The sequence below is a fragment of the Natator depressus genome, chromosome 5 (genome assembly GCF_965152275.1).
Source record: "Natator depressus isolate rNatDep1 chromosome 5, rNatDep2.hap1, whole genome shotgun sequence".
NCBI lineage: Eukaryota > Metazoa > Chordata > Testudines > Cheloniidae > Natator > Natator depressus.
The window spans coordinates 132,767,443-132,784,311 of record NC_134238.1 but is presented as its reverse complement, the minus strand read 5'-3'; the positions used below and the strand labels follow the sequence as shown (position 1 = coordinate 132,784,311).

Here is a 16,869-nt window from a genome sequence, read left to right as displayed (position 1 = left end):
TTGGCAGGACGAATCACCGACGGGAAAGGAATGCGGGGGCGGAGAGAGGAGACGCGAGCCAATCGCAGCCCGTGACCTATCCTCGTCCCTCCGGGGCCGGCCCGCGAGACTACAGCTCCCAGCATGCCGTGCGAGGCACGCGCCGGCGTCTGGCGATGGCAACGAGAGGGTGACTGGCTGGCTCTGCCCGGGGGGCGTTGAGGGGAGGGTGGGGGAAGGTTTGTAAACGGGGTGGTGGGGGGCGGGAGGGTGAGGAGGAGGATCGGGGCCGTGCGAAGAGGGGGCCGGGGCCTGGGCCTGGGCCTGGGCCTAGGCCTAGTGGAGGGGGGGTGAGGAGAGGGGTGAAGTGGGGGAGGTGAGGAGGGAGAGCTGGGGGGTGAGGAGGGGGGGGATGGGAGGGGTGAAGTGGGGGTGGGGGGGAGGAAAGGGGGGAGGCTGGGGGGAGGAGAGAGGGTGATGGGAGAGGTGAAGTGGGGGTGGGGGGGAGGAAAGGGGGGAGGCTGGGGGGGAGGAGAGAGGGTGATGGGAGGGGTGAAGTGGGGGAGGGGAGGGGAGGGGGGCTGGGGGAGGTGGGGAGGGAGGGGTGGGGGTGAGGAGAGGGGAGGCTAGGAGGGAAGGAGGGAGGGGTGGGGGTGAGGAGAGGGGAGGCTGGGGGGAGGGGAGGGGAGGCTGGGGGGGAGGTGAGGAGGGAGGAGAGGGGAGGCTGGGGGGGAGGAGAGAGGGGGATGGGAGGGGTGAAGTGGGGGAGGAGAGGGGGGGCTGGGGGGGAGGTGGAGAGGGGGGGCTGGGGGGGAGGTGGGGAAGGAGGGGTGGCGAGGGGAGGCTGGGGGGGAGGAGAGGGGGGATGGGAGGGGTGAAGAGGGTGAGGAGGGGGTGGCTAGGGGAGATGAGGAGGGGAGCAGGAGGGGTGAAGGGGGTGAGGAGAGGGGCAGCTGGCAAGAGGGGTTGGGGTATGTGAGGAGGGAGTGGTTCTGTTTTAGTCCAAGGTGGATGTGTAATGTGCTGTGATTGAGCCTGGCCTGTACACAGCTGCCTGATTCTAAGGCCTTGACCATATGGGACAGTTCTACCAATTTCTTCGGTGTGGTTCTATCGTTTACGTTAAGCTGAATAGAAACAGGTTTAAACTAAACCAAGTTTCAAGTGTCCAAGCAGAGGTTTGCACCAGTTTAACTGCATCACTAAGGGCACGTCTTCACTAGCAAGGTTAAAGTGCTGCTGCGGAAGTGCTTTAAGGTGGCTGTGTAGTTGCGGCACAAAACCACCTCCATGAGGGGAATAGCTACCAGCACTGGGAGCCCGGTGTACACTGGCACTTACTTACAGTGTTCAGGGGGGTGTTTTTTCCACACCCCTGAGCAAGAAAGTTGCAGTGCTGTAAAGTGCCAGTGTGGACAAGCCCTAGGTCTGTTTTAAAAAGAAATGCTCTAAATTGCTTACATTGGCAAGCTATAGCAGTGTAAGTTGAGGTGTGAATTTAAACTGATATAAACAAAAAGAAAAGGAGGACTTGTGGCACCTTAGAGACTAACCAATTTATTTGAGCATGAGCTTTCGTGAGCTCTGATGAAGTGAGCTGTAGCTCACGAAAGCTCATGCTCAAATAAATTGGTTAGTGTCTAAGGTGCCACAAGTCCTCCTTTTCTTTTTGCGAATACAGACGAACACGGCTGCTACTCTGAAACCTGATATAAACAGTTATCCTGTTATAACCCCTCCCACTGTTTGGACAGTATCATTCTGGTTTTTTTCAGTTTAGCTTAAATTTAATAAGTTAAACCAAAAAAGTTATTCCTGTAAGTGTGTCCCCCGGTGGGTTTTACCAGTATAACTACAACAGTATAACTTGGAAGGAGCCCTGATGCGGCTGCCTTGTTCTGTGTGAGAGAAAACACCATTAACATTACCAGTGACCCGTTGCACTCATGTTAGCTACATCTTCACTGCTAAAAGAAGTGGGGTTCTTAGGGATCAATGCTAGGCCCAATGCCATTCAATACTTTCAGTATTGATCTGGAAATAAATATAAAATCAATACTGATAAAATATGCAGATGACACAAAAATTGGCAAAGTAGTAAATAATTATAAGGACAGGCCTGTCATACAGAGCCATCTGGCTCACTGGGTAAGCTGGGCCCATTCAAACAAAACATGTTTTAATGCAGCCAGATGCAAAGATATACATCTAGGATCAAAGAATACCAGTCATCCCTATAGAATGGGGACCTATATTCCTGGAAAGCAATTTTTCGGAAAAGGAAGTAGGGGCTATATAGTAGACAAGCAACTGAATGTGAGATCTCCGTGTGATGTTGGGAATAGTGAATAGGAGTAAGGAAGTCATTTTTACTTCTGTATACAGCACTGGTGAGACCAATACTGGAATACTGCATCCAGGTCTGGTGTCCACGTTTTAAAAAGGATGCTGAAAAACTGGAGAGGGTACAGAAAAAAGCCAGAAAAAAAGCTTTGAGGTCTGGAGAAAATGTCTTATGGTGAGAGACATAAAGAGCTCAGGCTCTTTAATTTAATTATAAGAAGATAGAAAGGTGACTTTATTAGTGTATAAGTACCTTAATGGGGAGAAAATACCAGGTAATAAAGAACTCTAATCTAGCAGAGAGAGGCAGGAAGCTGACGCCTGACTAATTAAAATTAGTATTAAGACACACATTTCAGTGAATGAGGGTGTTTAACTATTGGAACAAACCACCAATGGAAATGGTGAATTCTCCCTCTCTCGATGTCTGCAGATCAAGATTGTGGATGCCTTTCTGGAAGATATGCGTTAGCCAAACACAAGTTAATGGTCTCAAGACTGCAGCAACAGGGTGAAATTTAATAGCCTATGCTATACAGGAGGTCAGACTAAATGTCATTTATGGCCTTAGATGCTATGAATCTATGAAAGTGTTTTCACATTGAGATAGTTCTCACTGTACAATCCTAGTAGAGACAAAGCACAGGTAGCTTTTTCTCAACATAGCTAGTGTTGAGGGCAACCTTATTAACACCCCTCTTTTCTCTCCTCCCCACCCCACCCCGGTTTACCTCAATTAGCTACATCGAGATGAAAACTACAGTGCCTTGTTTCCCCTCGGATTTTACATGGAGATAGCCACTGACTCTGAATCAGGCAGACTGGGTGTTGTCCGCATACCCCACTTGAAGTGATTCATACCCAGTGAGGAGGTACTGATCCCTTAACTTTTGCAGCCCCCCCTCCATCCCTGTCAGTACGATAAATAGGTAATATAGAGAGTAGAAATATCACCTACTGCTGTAAAATATAAACTAACATAACTTCTCTCTGCCCCAACTCTTTGGTCTAGTCAGCATATCTTGGGGCTGAACAGAGCCCTTCTTTCATGCTTGTTACCCGAATGAAATTCCAATTGATGTTAATCAAAGTTCTGCATGAGTAGAGCATGCTGAATTAAGACCTTTACTCTATTTTGTAAAATGCAATAGTAAATGATTAAAACTAACAGTGATCTGCTTTGTATGTCACCAGATGAGCTGTACAAACAAAGTATTACTCAGCACTGTGCTGATCTCTCTTCCAGTTTATATCTCTGACAGCAGTGCTGCATGTTATGTACCTTCCTTATAGGTTGAAAGCTATTGGAATAGACATTTTTCTAGCGCAGTGGTTCTCAAACTTTAGCAACCCAGGGACCCCCATTTTGATTTAAAAATTTTCAGGGACTCCCAAGCCCCCCCGCTCAGCCCCTGCCCTGCCCCCTTCCTGAGGCCATGCCCCCTGCTCGCTCCATCACCCTTCCTCTGTCACTCGCTCTCCCCCACCCTCACTCACTTTCACCAAGTTGGGGCAGGGGGTTGAGGTGCAGGAGGGGGTACGGGATCTGGGAGGGAGTTTGGGTGCGGGATGGGGTTCGACCTCTGGGCTGGGAGTTTGGTGTGGGAGGGGGTGCGGGCTGTGGGCTGGCAGTCTGGGTGCTGGAGGGTGTTCAGGGCTGGGGCAAGAGGGTGGGGTGTGGGAGGGGGTGAGAGGTGCAGTGGTTACCTCCTGGGGCTCCCAAAAGCAACAGGCACATCTCTGGCAGCAACTCCTAGGTGGGAGGCCACCCTGCTCCACCTGCAGCTCCCATTGGCCGCAGTTCCTGGCCAGTGGGGGCTGTGGAGTCGGCGGTCGGGCCAGGGGCAGCATACGGAGACTCTCTGGCCCCGGCCATAGGGATGTGCTGGCTGCTTCCGGGAGCGGTGTGGACAGTATCTGCTCCTCCCCCTCCTTCCCAGCGTCTCCTTCCTGCCGGGGAAGCTGTTCCCCCCCCGGCATGAAGGAGGCACTAGGAGGGAGAGGGAGGAGTTGATCAGCGGGGCCACAGACCCCTGGGGGTCTGCGGACCCCAGTTTGAGAAACGCTGTTCTAGTGCACCATCAGCTAGCAAGGTCTTCCTTGTCTCAGTCATTTTAAAACTGAAGCTGATGAAGATTTTTGAGCTATTACCTTCCTACACATGAGAAATGTTTTGCCTTAATAAACTATTCGGTCATCTAATCTGACCTCCTACATATCACAGGTCCTTAAATTTTACCCGGTTTCCTCTGTATTAAATGCAATAACTTGTGTTTGGCTAAAACGTATTTTCCAGATATAATATAGAATAGAGATTTGATCACAAGTCTGCAGTTAGTCAGTCTATGCTGACTGCTAATTTGGGGAGTCTGTTGCAGTTATGCAAGAGAGAACAATTTTCTATAATACTTGAGTTCATTTTTATTCATGAAAATTTTTGTCTTTACTCAGTATAGACACTGAAGTATCATGAAGTACATCATGATGTCTGGATAATTAGAAAAAGGTTTCTAACTATCTGGGACATGCTCCCAATAATAGTGGGGGCAAATAATGTAAGTAATTTTAAGAGGGAGCTTGATAACTTTGTAAATAGGATAATATGACAGGGTTGCTTGCGATTGCAGAGGACTGGATCCAGGGACTCAGAAGGTCACTTGCAGTCCTATGTTCTCAGAAATGAAAAGGTTGAGAACCCCTGATTTAGTGGGAATAGAACCCAGGAATTCCCAGTCTCCTGTCGTGGTCCCTAGTGGAGATGCAGCTTACATTGGCATAGGGAGATCTTTTGTCAGTATAGTAAACTGCTTCTAAGAACGACACAGGTTATATCAGCAAAAGGGCTGTTTTGCCAGTATAGCTGCTGCTTCATGTGTATTGTGTGTTTTGTTTTGTTTTTTCTTGGTCGGTTTAGCTATGTCGAAACGGGGGTGCCAACAAAACTCCGTAGTGTAGACCTGGCCCAAGAGTGGCTTTTTTCCCCAATTGATATAAGCTAAACCTGAAAAATTCTCTTTTATTCTGGAATAAGTGTGTCCATGCTGTAGGTTGCAGCAATATATCTGTTTAATTTAAATTTAATTTACATTTTTTAATTCACACTTTTTTATACTGAGAAAACTTTCCCTTGTAGACAAGGCCAAAGCCAATCTTTAGCTACTGTGGGGTTAGAAGAGCACTTTGGTGGGGTAGGTTATCCCTTAACTTCTTAATGTGGGGCTTCTTGTGCCTTCCTATGAAACACCTGTACTGATGGTCATTGCTGGAGATGGAATTCCTGAGTTAGATGGGCTGCTGGTGTGATTAATGTGTGGAACAAACCACCAGTGCAGCAGCAGATATGTATGGACACATTCTGGAATTAGACAAGTCGTTATGTATTGTGGATTGGAGAAACTTGCAACCAAAATACTAGATGGGTGGATGGACCTGCTTACGCAGCTTATCCTGGGGGGGAAAAATCCTCTTTTCACTTAAATGTGATGAGCTAAATCCCATCCAGTTGGTAGGTTAACTATTAAAGAATACAAAGTAGATGATAACTCAGTTATTTAAAGTGGGGGAAATTGCCTAGAAGGGAAGATACGTGCACGGTGTAGTAAAATCCTAATGAATAAAACTTGATATTGGAGTTTACAGGAATGGCCACAGTGGTAAATCTAAAAATGAATGAGATGTTCTATAAAAGCAATAGTAGGAGATATATGTATAGGCAGCCTAGTGCTGTATCAACTGATTGGGGAAATCCTGGTTTTAAATATGTGCAGCCCTCAACATGATAAACAAATGTATATTGAATAATATAAACTTGTGTGTGTATAATAATGAATACTTTGCACTTCAGCAGCTTTCGGGGGAGATATTATCAAAGCATTACACAGACATTAAGTAAACCCTTGAAACGTCTCTGTGCTACAGGTTGTTGTTATTCCCATTTTGTAGAGGAGGATAACGAGTCACAGCAATGTTAAGCAAATTAGCCAAGTTCATACATCCAATTAGTGGACTGGCAATAGAACCAAGAACTTCTGATTCCCAGTCCTGTACTCCAGGTACTGGGTCATAATCCCTATCTGAATGTGATCCTGTCTGTCAGACAATCTCCTCTTGTTTTTTTCCACAGTGCAATAACGCAGGTGTGCTGGCTAGTGAGGAAAGATAAATGCTGTCAGCGAATCAAACTGCCACACTTAAAAACAGTAGTGATAGGGCGTGGCCCAGAGACGGAGATCACAGACAAGAAGTGTTCACGGCAACAGGGTAAGTTATAACTTCAGTTTACATGCAACTGCTGGCTTGATGACAACCCAGTGATTCCAAAAAAAGTGTAAGAAACTTGTGAGGTACAGGTATAGAAATTCTGTGATGGTGTCATGTCAGATTGTGAGATTCATTTCTGTTTCATTGTTCTTCTGTTTGATTACATTGTTCTGATAGGCTGTAAACTCTAAAGCCCAGCTAGCAGTGATTGGGTATTTAAGGGATGGGCAGTTCAGGTGGGAACTACAGTTTCGCTCTGAAAATCAAAGCAGGAGTCTCTCCGGCATGCTGTGTAATCATCAGTCATGGGGCTCCAATCCAGTGGGTCTTTTAGCCACAGAAGATCTCTGCTCTCTAGGTAGAGCTGAAAGACAAGGAGGACTTGTGGCACCTTAGAGACTAACAAATTTATTTGAGCATAAGCTTTCGTGAGCTACAGCTCACTTCATCGGATGCATTCAGTGGAAAATACAGTGGGGAGATTTATATACATAGAGAACATGAAACAATGGGTGTTACCATACACACTGTAACGAGAGTGATCACTTAAGGTGAGCTATTACCAGCAGGAGAGCGGGGGGGGGGGGAAGGAGGGGGGAGCCTTTTGTAGTGATAATCAAGGTGGGCCATTTCCAGCAGTTGACAAGAACGTCTGAGGAATAGTTTTACTTTGTGTAATGACCCATCCACTGCCAGTCTCTATTCAAGCCTAAGTTAATTTTATCCAGTTTGCAAATTAATTCCAATTCGGCAGTCTCTCGTTGGAGTCTGTTTTTGAAGTTTTTTTCTTGAAGAATTGCAACTTTTAGGTCTGCAATCGAGTGACCAAAGAGATTGACGTGTTCTCCAACTGGTTTTTGAATGTTATAATTCTTGACGTCTGATGTGTCCATTTATTCTTTTAGAGACTGTCCGGTTTGACCAATGTACATGGCAGAGGGGCATTGCTGGCACATGATGGCATATATCACATTGGTAGATGTGCAGGTGAACGAGCCTCTGATAGTGTGCTTGATGTGATTAGGCCCTATGATGGTGTCCCATGAATAGATATGTGGACACAGTTGGCAACGGGCTTTGTTGCAAGGATAGGTTCCTGGGTTAGTGGTTCTGTTGTGTAGTGTGTGGTTGCTGGTGAGTATTTGCTTCAGGTTGTGGGGCTGTCTGTAAGCGAGGACTGGCCTGTCTCCCAAGATCTGAGAGAGAGATGGGTCGTCCTTCAGGATAGGTTGTAGATCCTTGATGATGCGTTGGAGAGGTTTTAGTTGGGGGCTGAAGGTGATGGCTAGTGGCGTTCTGTTATTTTCTTTGTTGGGCCTGTCCTGTAGTAGGCGACTTTAGGGTACTCTTCTGGCTCTGTCAGTCTGTTTCTTCCCTTCAGCAGGTGGGTATTGTAGTTGTAAGAATGCTTGATAGAGATTTTGTAGGTGTTTGTCTGAGGGGTTGGAGCAAATGCGGTTGTATCGTAGAGCTTGGCTGTAGACAATGGATCGTGTGGTGTGGTCTGGATGAAAGCTGGAGGCATGTAGGTAGGAATAGCGTAGAGCTGATTATCGATTCTAGCTATTCTGTTCTCATTATAGGAGCTTGCAAAGGGCTCTATAATCTGACAGGCATGAGGGAACGTGGCCTTTCTGTCACCAGGAGGTGTAGAAATTGACCTTTTATAAAACAGTCTTATACCTAGTCTGTTGAAAACCTGTAAATTCATATAGAACTGATAAATGGTGGAGAGTGTTTTGAGTTTGACATTCTCTCCAGTTTCCAGTTAATTTGATTTTTATATATTGTTCATGTTCCTAGAAGTGCCAGTAGGTATATTTCATAAATTGAAAAGTAACTGGATGCATTTTGTAGCAAGGGTAGCAGTCTCTGTTAAATTCTATAGAACTCTATAAAAGATTCTGTAGCAGGATATGATTTGGTCCTAGTTTCCTTTGTATCATATCCCCTGGTACAACTATAAAATATCAAGTGGTGCTAGCTGCAGATTTTTTAAAGAAGGTTTCAGAGTAACAGCCGTGTTAGTCTGTATTCGCAAAAAGAAAAGGAGTACTTGTGGCACCTTAGAGACTAACCAATTTATTTGAGCATAAGCTTTCATGAGCTATAGCTCACTTCATCGGATGCATACTGTGGAAAGTACAGAAGATCTTTTTATACACACAAACCATGAAAAAAAGGGTGTTTACCACTACAAAAGGAACATACATTGTGGGCCAGATCCCCAGCTGAATTTGGCTTCAGTAGAGCTGTGCCAGTTTATTCCTATGTTTAAGTAATTCTCTGATGCTTTTGTTTTTTCTTTTCAGTGCAGCTAAAAGCAGACTGTAATAAAGGGTATGTCAAGATCAAACAGGTATGTTCGTTTATGGATGTCCAGTATTACTTTTATTTACTGAGGGTTGTCATTGTGCTTGTTGCTTTACAAAGCATGGCAGATGACACAATCCCATCACAGAGCTTGCAATCTAAAATGTCCAGACACTGGAGAAAGGGTCAATCAGGGAGTTTAGTGGATGAGCTAATGATGTATTACATCTTCTGTATGCTGCAGTGGGAGGACTGTTTCACTCCTCTTCCCTGCACCGGTAACATCCTGGAAGATGGCTAAGATTTATGGCTGGTCCAGACTTAACATTTAGGTGGTTGTGGCTACCTCGCTTGGGGTGTGAAGAATTCACACCCCTGAGCGCTGTAGCTATGCCAGCCTAACTGCTGATGTAGATGCAGCGAGGTCAACAGAAGAATGCTTCAATCAACCTAGCTACCGTTTCTCAGGGAGATGGTGTTAATACAGTGGTGGAAAAACCCCATCTGTCACTGGAGGCTGTGTCTACATTATGACATTGCTATGGTGCTATAGTCCTGTGGTGTAGATATGGCCTAAAATTTCTGCTGCTGCTCCTCATGTTGCTTCTCCCCCCACCTATTGCTGGGGCCTGGGGGGGTGGCCTCTGTCTGGGCTGTCTAGACTTGGAGAATAGGTAGTGTTTTGATTAACACAATTTTAAACGCTACTTAGCATCCAGCATAGACAGGGTTTAACACCTTTACTAGGTTCCTCCCCCAGGGTTAGCAGCCTGTTTTCCTAGCCTAGACAAGGCCTCTCTGTTTGTTTGTCTGGGTTTCTGGGTGTGTTAATCGTCATAGTACCTGATCATCTTGGGAGTTATCCTTGCAATCCCTTCTAACATTTGACTGTTAGGGGTAGAGTTGAAATAAAAAAACTTATTTCACTCAGGCCATCTAATGGTAATTAACTTTGTCACAACTAATTTGTGTCCAAATTAGACTGGTGACCTACCAGAGAGAGAGAGACTGGCTTTTCACAGAAATCGTTACACTACTGTACTACAAATACTGTACTCTGGATGCAGTGCCCTACAGGTCCAAAAAGCACCGCTGCAGTCTTACTGGGCTTGGTTAGAAACAAATCTTTCTTCCAAAGACCCCAACTGCTTGATAAACGTTTTACACTTGGCTGCAAACTATATTCAGTGAAACCACTAAGGGATCAGCAACCACTGGTTGCCTAGTGAGTAAGCTTTAATTACAGTCTGAATACAACTGTACAAGAAACATTGGGAACACTGTGACTGTATTCAGATAGGCAGTTGCCTCTGAAGATGGTGCTTAGTGCAAGTTTCATTGCATACGAGGATTGCTCCTGGCCTGAAGGAAGTGCAGTGCTAGGGTGTCAGGAAGTAGCCTTTAAACAGCACATGGTTCAGGATGGAAAGTGAAGAAAATTTTATTCCTCTGAAAATTTAGGGCATTATAATTCAGCAGAATATCTTGGGATTCCAGCTGACACTTGAAGGGCTAAAACTCATGCAGAGTACCCCGGGCTCCAAGTCATAGTGCCATTGTGTGGACCTTGCAGGTATCCAACAGGAACTCTGCTAAAGAGAAACCTGGAGGCAGTGTTTAGAGGCTGAATCTGGTTTTGTCCAGTGTGTTGATTGTATAATTAACTAAAAGCATTTCATGGAAGCAGGGAATCCAGTTCCTCAAGAATACAAGTAGCTCAACCTCAAGTGATCTCAAGTAGTATAGTCTTCTCCAAGACCTGACCCCTCTCTGTTTTGCCCCCCTCTTCCCCAGCAATGCTGGGATATTGGTTGTAACTAAGGCTACAATTATGTCACGGAAGTCACGCAATCCGTGACTTCTATTGCCCTCCGTGACCTTTCCTGTCCTGGGGCTGGAGCTCCCAGCCAGCCCCGCCCCTGCAGCTCCCAGTCCCTGCCCTGGTTGGGGAACCCCGCAGCTGCCCTGCTTCAGCAGGCAGTGGGGTTACCCCAGAGCTCCCACGCACCACAGCAGGGAGCGCTGAACCCACCTATCCCTTTTGTCAGGGATCTTTTTAATGAAAGTCAGGGACAGGTCACGGGCTTCCGTGAATTTTTATTTATTTCCTGTGACCTGTCCATGACTTTTACTAAAAATATCCACGACAAAAACTTAGCCTTAATTATAACTGATTTAGAGAGGACAGAGCTACCTCTAGAGCTACCAGCAGAGCTTCTCGAAGCACTAGAGTTTTCAAAACCCTTTTTTGGGGAAGAAGCACAAGGATTATATAGATTTGTAAATAGCTATGAAAGAAAAGGTAGGTCAAAGTTTCAGTTTAACTCACCTTGTGAGTGTCCCTTTGATAGGGCAGCTGTGAAGAGCATCGCTGAGTTTGCTGATATAGATATGCAAGCTATTATTTTTAATTTCTTGAATATTATTTTTTGTGACAGGTTGTACATAACTCAGGCAGGGTAAGGGTTAACTTCCATCAAAGGAAGTCAGGCAGCGGGTCTTGACTTGAAGCCCTCCAGGCAGTTATTTAAATGGGAAGTATTTAGTGCAGCACAGAAACTGAACTGGAAGGTGACCAGGTCCAGCTCAGCCAAAGGGCAAGAAAAACCTGAAGAAAGGGATGCTTCTTTGCTGGACAGCTGCATTCTTCCTGAGACATCCCAGGAGAGAGGAATTAATTTCCTTTTGCTCTACTCTTGCCCAGATGGAAGTGAGCCTGCCGGGGGTGGGGGGGGGGGGTTGGCAATGCGCCATGCCCTGTGAGCCAAAGCTGCTGAAAGCCTTGGGCCCCCTGTATGAAGAAGAGCCAGAGTAGAGTTGCTCTGTGCTGCCCGCATGGATGGCTCTTTCTTCTTCCTTGGCTGTTTTCTCTGTTTCCTGGTGCCTGACACTACAGTCTACCAGCCTTTCATGCTGTGATTGATTTCTTACAAAGGCACACAGAGAACATAGGTAACATTTAAAATAATATTTTAATGGATGTAAAACGGGATATTGCAACAGTCTGGTGTTGTAACCGCTCTTTTATGTGGTGTGAAGCTAGCTACACTTACACGTACCTTTCATCGTTAATACGGTCATGGAGAGGCTCAGTTTGTATAGAAACACATGCCAACATAGAACTAAAGTGTATAAATGCCTCTTTAATATGACTAAATGCCACAGGAGAAACACTTTTTGGTACTTTCATAAAATATGAGACTTAATTTTTCCATAATTGAGATGATCTATATTTTTTCAATGTTTTTTTTATTTGAAATATTTGTAACATGGGGCTCAGTTCTGCCCATGGCATTACTCCTGTGTAACTGAGGGCAGCATTAGGCCTGTCATGGTTATTCACACACATATTTGGAATGGCAAAATCTTCTCACAGAGCTAGTCACCAATGAAATAAACCAACTTATGCTAAGAATCTTCCAAAGATGCCGTGCATTTGGAGCACAGTAAGAAGACACATATCACTATAAAGGAGACTGATCAGAAAGTACAACTGTTTGGAACCTAGGTGCTGGTTTCTGATGCTGAGTATTGGAGTCAGACTTGATGCAGCTGCTATTTATTTATTTTTCCAAGCACCTAAAGGTATGCCAAAGGCCTTAAAACCCAGGTGAAGACACATCTCGATCCTGCAACCGATATCACTAACACGGACCCTGTACCTCATTTGGGTCATGGGCTCCGTGGCAGTGCGAGATCACAGCCAGTACAATTAATGTGGACTCTGTACCAATGTGGGACCAGCTCCATTGAGGTCACAGGGGCTTTATGGCAAGGCAGGGTCAGAACTAGCTCCACCAACCTGTACCCATGTAGGATCCCAGTGTGGCTGCATGCTTTGGTGGGGTCACAACCAATGCCACCAACACAGACCCTAGTGGGGTGCAGGGCTTTGTGGTGGTATGAAGTCCCAGTCAGCTCTGCTAACACAGACCCTGTTCCCATGTGGGATCCCATTAGGCTCATTAGGGCTTCATGCTGGTGCAGGGTTTGCTCTAGCAGTTCTGATTGCAGGATGAGGCTCTAAATCTACACCTCAAACTCCAATTTTTGATTTGCATTAAAATGGGCCAGTATGTGGAGTGGGGTGGAGGAAGTGCCATGTATTCTTCTCTCTTTGCGTTACAGGGCAGGGATGCCCTAGAACAGTTTGGGGTAGTTGGGTTTTGGTATATCTGAATTTGGGATCTGTACTTGTATGCCAATTCCTACATTGTGCTTTTTTCTGATTATCCAAAGATGGGCGTGAACCCAGCCAGTGTTGATTTGGTGGATATTGGCAAGGATGAAGAAGTGAAGCTGAAACCAGGACAGGTTCTACATCTTGTGAATAAACTTTACCCCTATACTGTACAATTCTTGGAAGTCACAGGGGTGTCTGGCGCACTAGCAAAAGGGAAGACAAAAGCAAACAAGAGGCCATACGTAGATTCAGGGAATAGTAACATGGAAAACATGTCTGAAAAAAGTATGAAAATGGAGCAACGAGACTTGCAAGATGGTAGTTCAAGCTGCAAGCCAAACAATACCAGTAATTCTTCCTCCTCTCCCCATGACAGCTCTTCCAGCCACAAGGTGAGCAGTAGAATACCCTGCCCTATCACGCCCATCATTGCCAGCTCTGGTGTTACAGCAATTGTGGGAGAACATCAAAAACTCTTCCGTGTACACTGAGCCTCAGTGTAGTCAGTCAAATCAGCTGACTGTAGAGCAGAAACCAGTTCTACTCAAGTGACTCCTGTTCGCATGGAAAACCCAACATAGATTTGGGGGAGCAAGCTGAATTTCCTTCTGGCTTGTACATCAGCCACAGAATTGCTAACTAAGGCCTTGATCCTGCAGTCTGATCCACATGGGCAGACCCCTACTGAAATCAGTGGGGCTTCACATGGGTGCACTCAGCTGCCTGCAGCAGACTGCGGGATGAGGGCTTTGCTTCCAGCTGTAGAATCTTGGTGGTGGGTGATGGTGTGAGCCAGAAGAGCTCAGCTTGACTCTGATTTTAGGTGGGTTTGTGGGGTTGGCAGCTAGGAAATCCATTGTTTTACTTGAAAATGGAGGAGATTTGGCCTGGAAATAGTGAGTGCGAACTGATGAAACCACTTGATCTTTTCCCAGTCACTTTTCAGAGTAGAAGCACACTCAAATTAAGTGCCCATCACATACCTAAAAGAATGAGAGTTTGTCCCTGCCTCTGCCCACTCATTGAAATCAAACTTGCTGGAGGTTGCCACTAACTCATTTTCTGGGTGCCATACTTGGGGCCTGTTTCCCCCCCCCCCCCCACACACACACAAGACCTGCGCACTCCTACAGGCAGGAGCACAGGGCTGGGAGACAGAGAGTTCTGTGTTCTTCTAATCCTGGCTTTGATACTCATTCACTATGTGGCCTTGGGCTAATCACTTTGCCTTTGTTTCAGTTTCTCCCTCTATAAGATAGACACATTGCTTCTCAAACTGTGAGTTGGGACCCCAAAGTGGGTCTTGAACCAATTTTAATGCGGTCACCAGACTTGCTAAAGCCCGAGCCCCATCGCCTGGGGTGGCTAGGCTTGGGCTTTGGCTTTGGTCCCCCTGCCCGGGCTTCTGTCCCCCATTCTGGAGTCGTGTAGTAATTTTTGTTGTCAGGAGGGGGTTGCAGTGCAATGAAGTTTGAGAACCTCTGAAAAAGTAGTAATGCTTACACACTTGCCTCATGAGAGGGTTATGAGGGTTAATGTGTTAATATCATGACATGTTTTGAATATATAGAGTGCCATAAAATGCTACATATTCTGAAAACAATCTGGCTCCAAGTGTCTCAAGCTGGGCACCCAATCACTGAGAAACCCAAAGTTAGTAGAGGTTTTTTGCTAATGTTGGCATAATCTCCCAGTGCCTGAGCACTGTCTATTTGAAAAAACACCACTCACCCACCCTAGCACATATTGTTGTTGAAGATAAATGTATTAATGTGTGCAAGGTTAAGATGTTATGGTGGTGGGTGCAATAGAAATGAAAGTAAAGTGTTGCATTCAGTAGAGGGTTTGAATGGTGGCAGAGAGCAAGGCCTGGGACCACCCACTGAATGACACGGATAAAAAGAAATATTAATGGCTGCCTTGTTTACAGAGCACTGTCTGTCCTGTGCATTGAATGATGCAGGGCTCTGTAGAAGAACAGTCTGTGATCATGTCATTAAGGGCTGTGTCATAATGCAGATGAATAAGAGGGTCAAACTAAAGGTGCCTGCACAACTCTAATTCTGGAATTTCCCGACTGAAAGTGTTTTACTTTGCAAACTTTACTTTAAAAAAACTGTTAAAGTTATTTCATAAGTTTTTTAAAAAGAAAATACCTTTTTAACACAGGTATGTATTTGTATCAGCAAAGTAATATTGGAGTTATAAAAATTATTTAATTGAAGACTTTGGATTCTGCTTAAATATCATTAGATTTTTTTTTTTAACTTTCTTCTGAACGCCTATTCTATTTATACTCCAGGAACATTTAGGACATTGGAGTCAAGGTCTGAAGATCTCCATGCAAGACCCAAAAATGCAGGTGGGAATGATCCACACTATACTTTGAACGTGGATTGGTAAATTATTCCATGAGCATCCCGTTCAGAATGCTGTTGAGCCAACTGCATGTTAAAATTAGCAAATGTGCATGTATGTATGTCAGCCTGTTTTCTAGATGCATTAGTCCTTTTCCATCAGGCCAGCAGGAGACCTCTCTCACCTTGGAGAGCTGTTGTTAATATGATGCTCCCCAATTGCTTTTCTTAACACCTGTGGTTCAGGAGAGGTACATTTTGTGACCCAATTAACCAAAGAGAGTGTGGGTGGAATTTCATGGAATCCAAGAACCCTGTGACAGTTGTGTCCCCAGCACTAGATTTTCCTCTGTTATGGTCACTTGGTTTCATTTATAGCTTTGTGTATAAAGCATGTATCACTTGTTTCAACATCTGGATCCCAAAAAATACGTCTGAAATGCAGTCACAATACCATGCTTAGAGCAGGCACTTACGAGTCCCAGGAACTAATTAGGAGAGGTCATCAGGCTGTTAGGTTGACCAGTTGTGTCCCCTGGGTCCTCCGAGGTTCTGGACCCACATTGGCTGGTGAAGAAATGAGACACTATATTAGTACCCTAAATTTTATTAAAACACACAAACTAACAAAAATAAAATCAAGAAAGCTTAGCTTCGGTGATAGGTTATCAGTAATATTAAACTAAACTAGAAATAAAGCATTACCGCTATCCAATCAAAATCAGATCAGGATTAAACCAAATTAGTCTAAATATTAGATTGGAGTTAACTAATCAAATTAGCACCAAAAAGCATCAGACTTTATAGTCTAAGAAGGTGCATCTCAATTTAGTTATAAATCAAAATCAATCAAATTGATAACTGGAATGTTTAAGTATCATAATACTGAACCTGTTGCCTAATGTCTGAACCGGTGTCTCTTCAAACTTCAGTTCTTATGTGGTGGTGGCTACCTCCCCCCCCCCCCCCCCCCCCGAGATATTATCAGACTATAGCAGAGTGCTTTTGATAAGCAGAAGTTTGTGTACTCTTATTAGCTGAAACAGATGATGATCTGAGTTTCAAGACTTTGTCACAGAACACTCTTTGAGTAATTACACAATAAGTAATTTTATGAGATGGAGACTGGAATCTCTATCTTGATGGAGAAAAATTACTCTATCAAGATGAAACCTAGGTATCCCTCTGGCCTCTAGGTGTGCTAGAGGGTGGAGATCCAGTATTTCTGAGCCCATTCTTAAACAAGAATTCACTCACATCCCAGCCAACCATAAACAAATGCCTGAATGGATGAATAGTTGAACTTTGCACTGGGTCCTGAAGTTCAACCAACTTGGGAACGTCAGCAAAGTGGGTGAGATCAGGTGAAACACAATCTTGGTGGAAGGTCCTTGGAAGACAGTGGCTTCCTGCTCCTTCTGAGACCTTTCCAGC

General features: G+C 45.1%; 1 protein-coding gene across 7 annotated transcripts in view; it reads left to right on the top strand.

Moving 5' to 3' along the window:
• The window catches only part of APTX (aprataxin), a 39,118-nt gene that overhangs the window by 655 nt on the left and 21,594 nt on the right, over positions 1-16,869 (top strand). The window contains exons 1-6 of one of the 7 annotated variants that reach the window (XM_074953697.1): positions 13-169; positions 2,365-2,497; positions 6,446-6,582; positions 8,895-8,941; positions 13,135-13,470; positions 15,381-15,440. In XM_074953697.1, the coding sequence (XP_074809798.1) occupies positions 124-169; positions 2,365-2,497; positions 6,446-6,582; positions 8,895-8,941; positions 13,135-13,470; positions 15,381-15,440 (759 nt within the window). In that variant the 5' untranslated portion in view covers positions 13-123. Of the gene's footprint in view, positions 1-7; positions 170-970; positions 1,158-2,364; positions 2,498-3,062; positions 3,195-6,445; positions 6,583-8,894; positions 8,942-13,134; positions 13,471-15,380; positions 15,441-16,869 lie in introns of those variants that run through there. The other 6 variants (XM_074953700.1, XM_074953702.1, XM_074953699.1 and 3 more) reach the window with 6 other exon arrangements.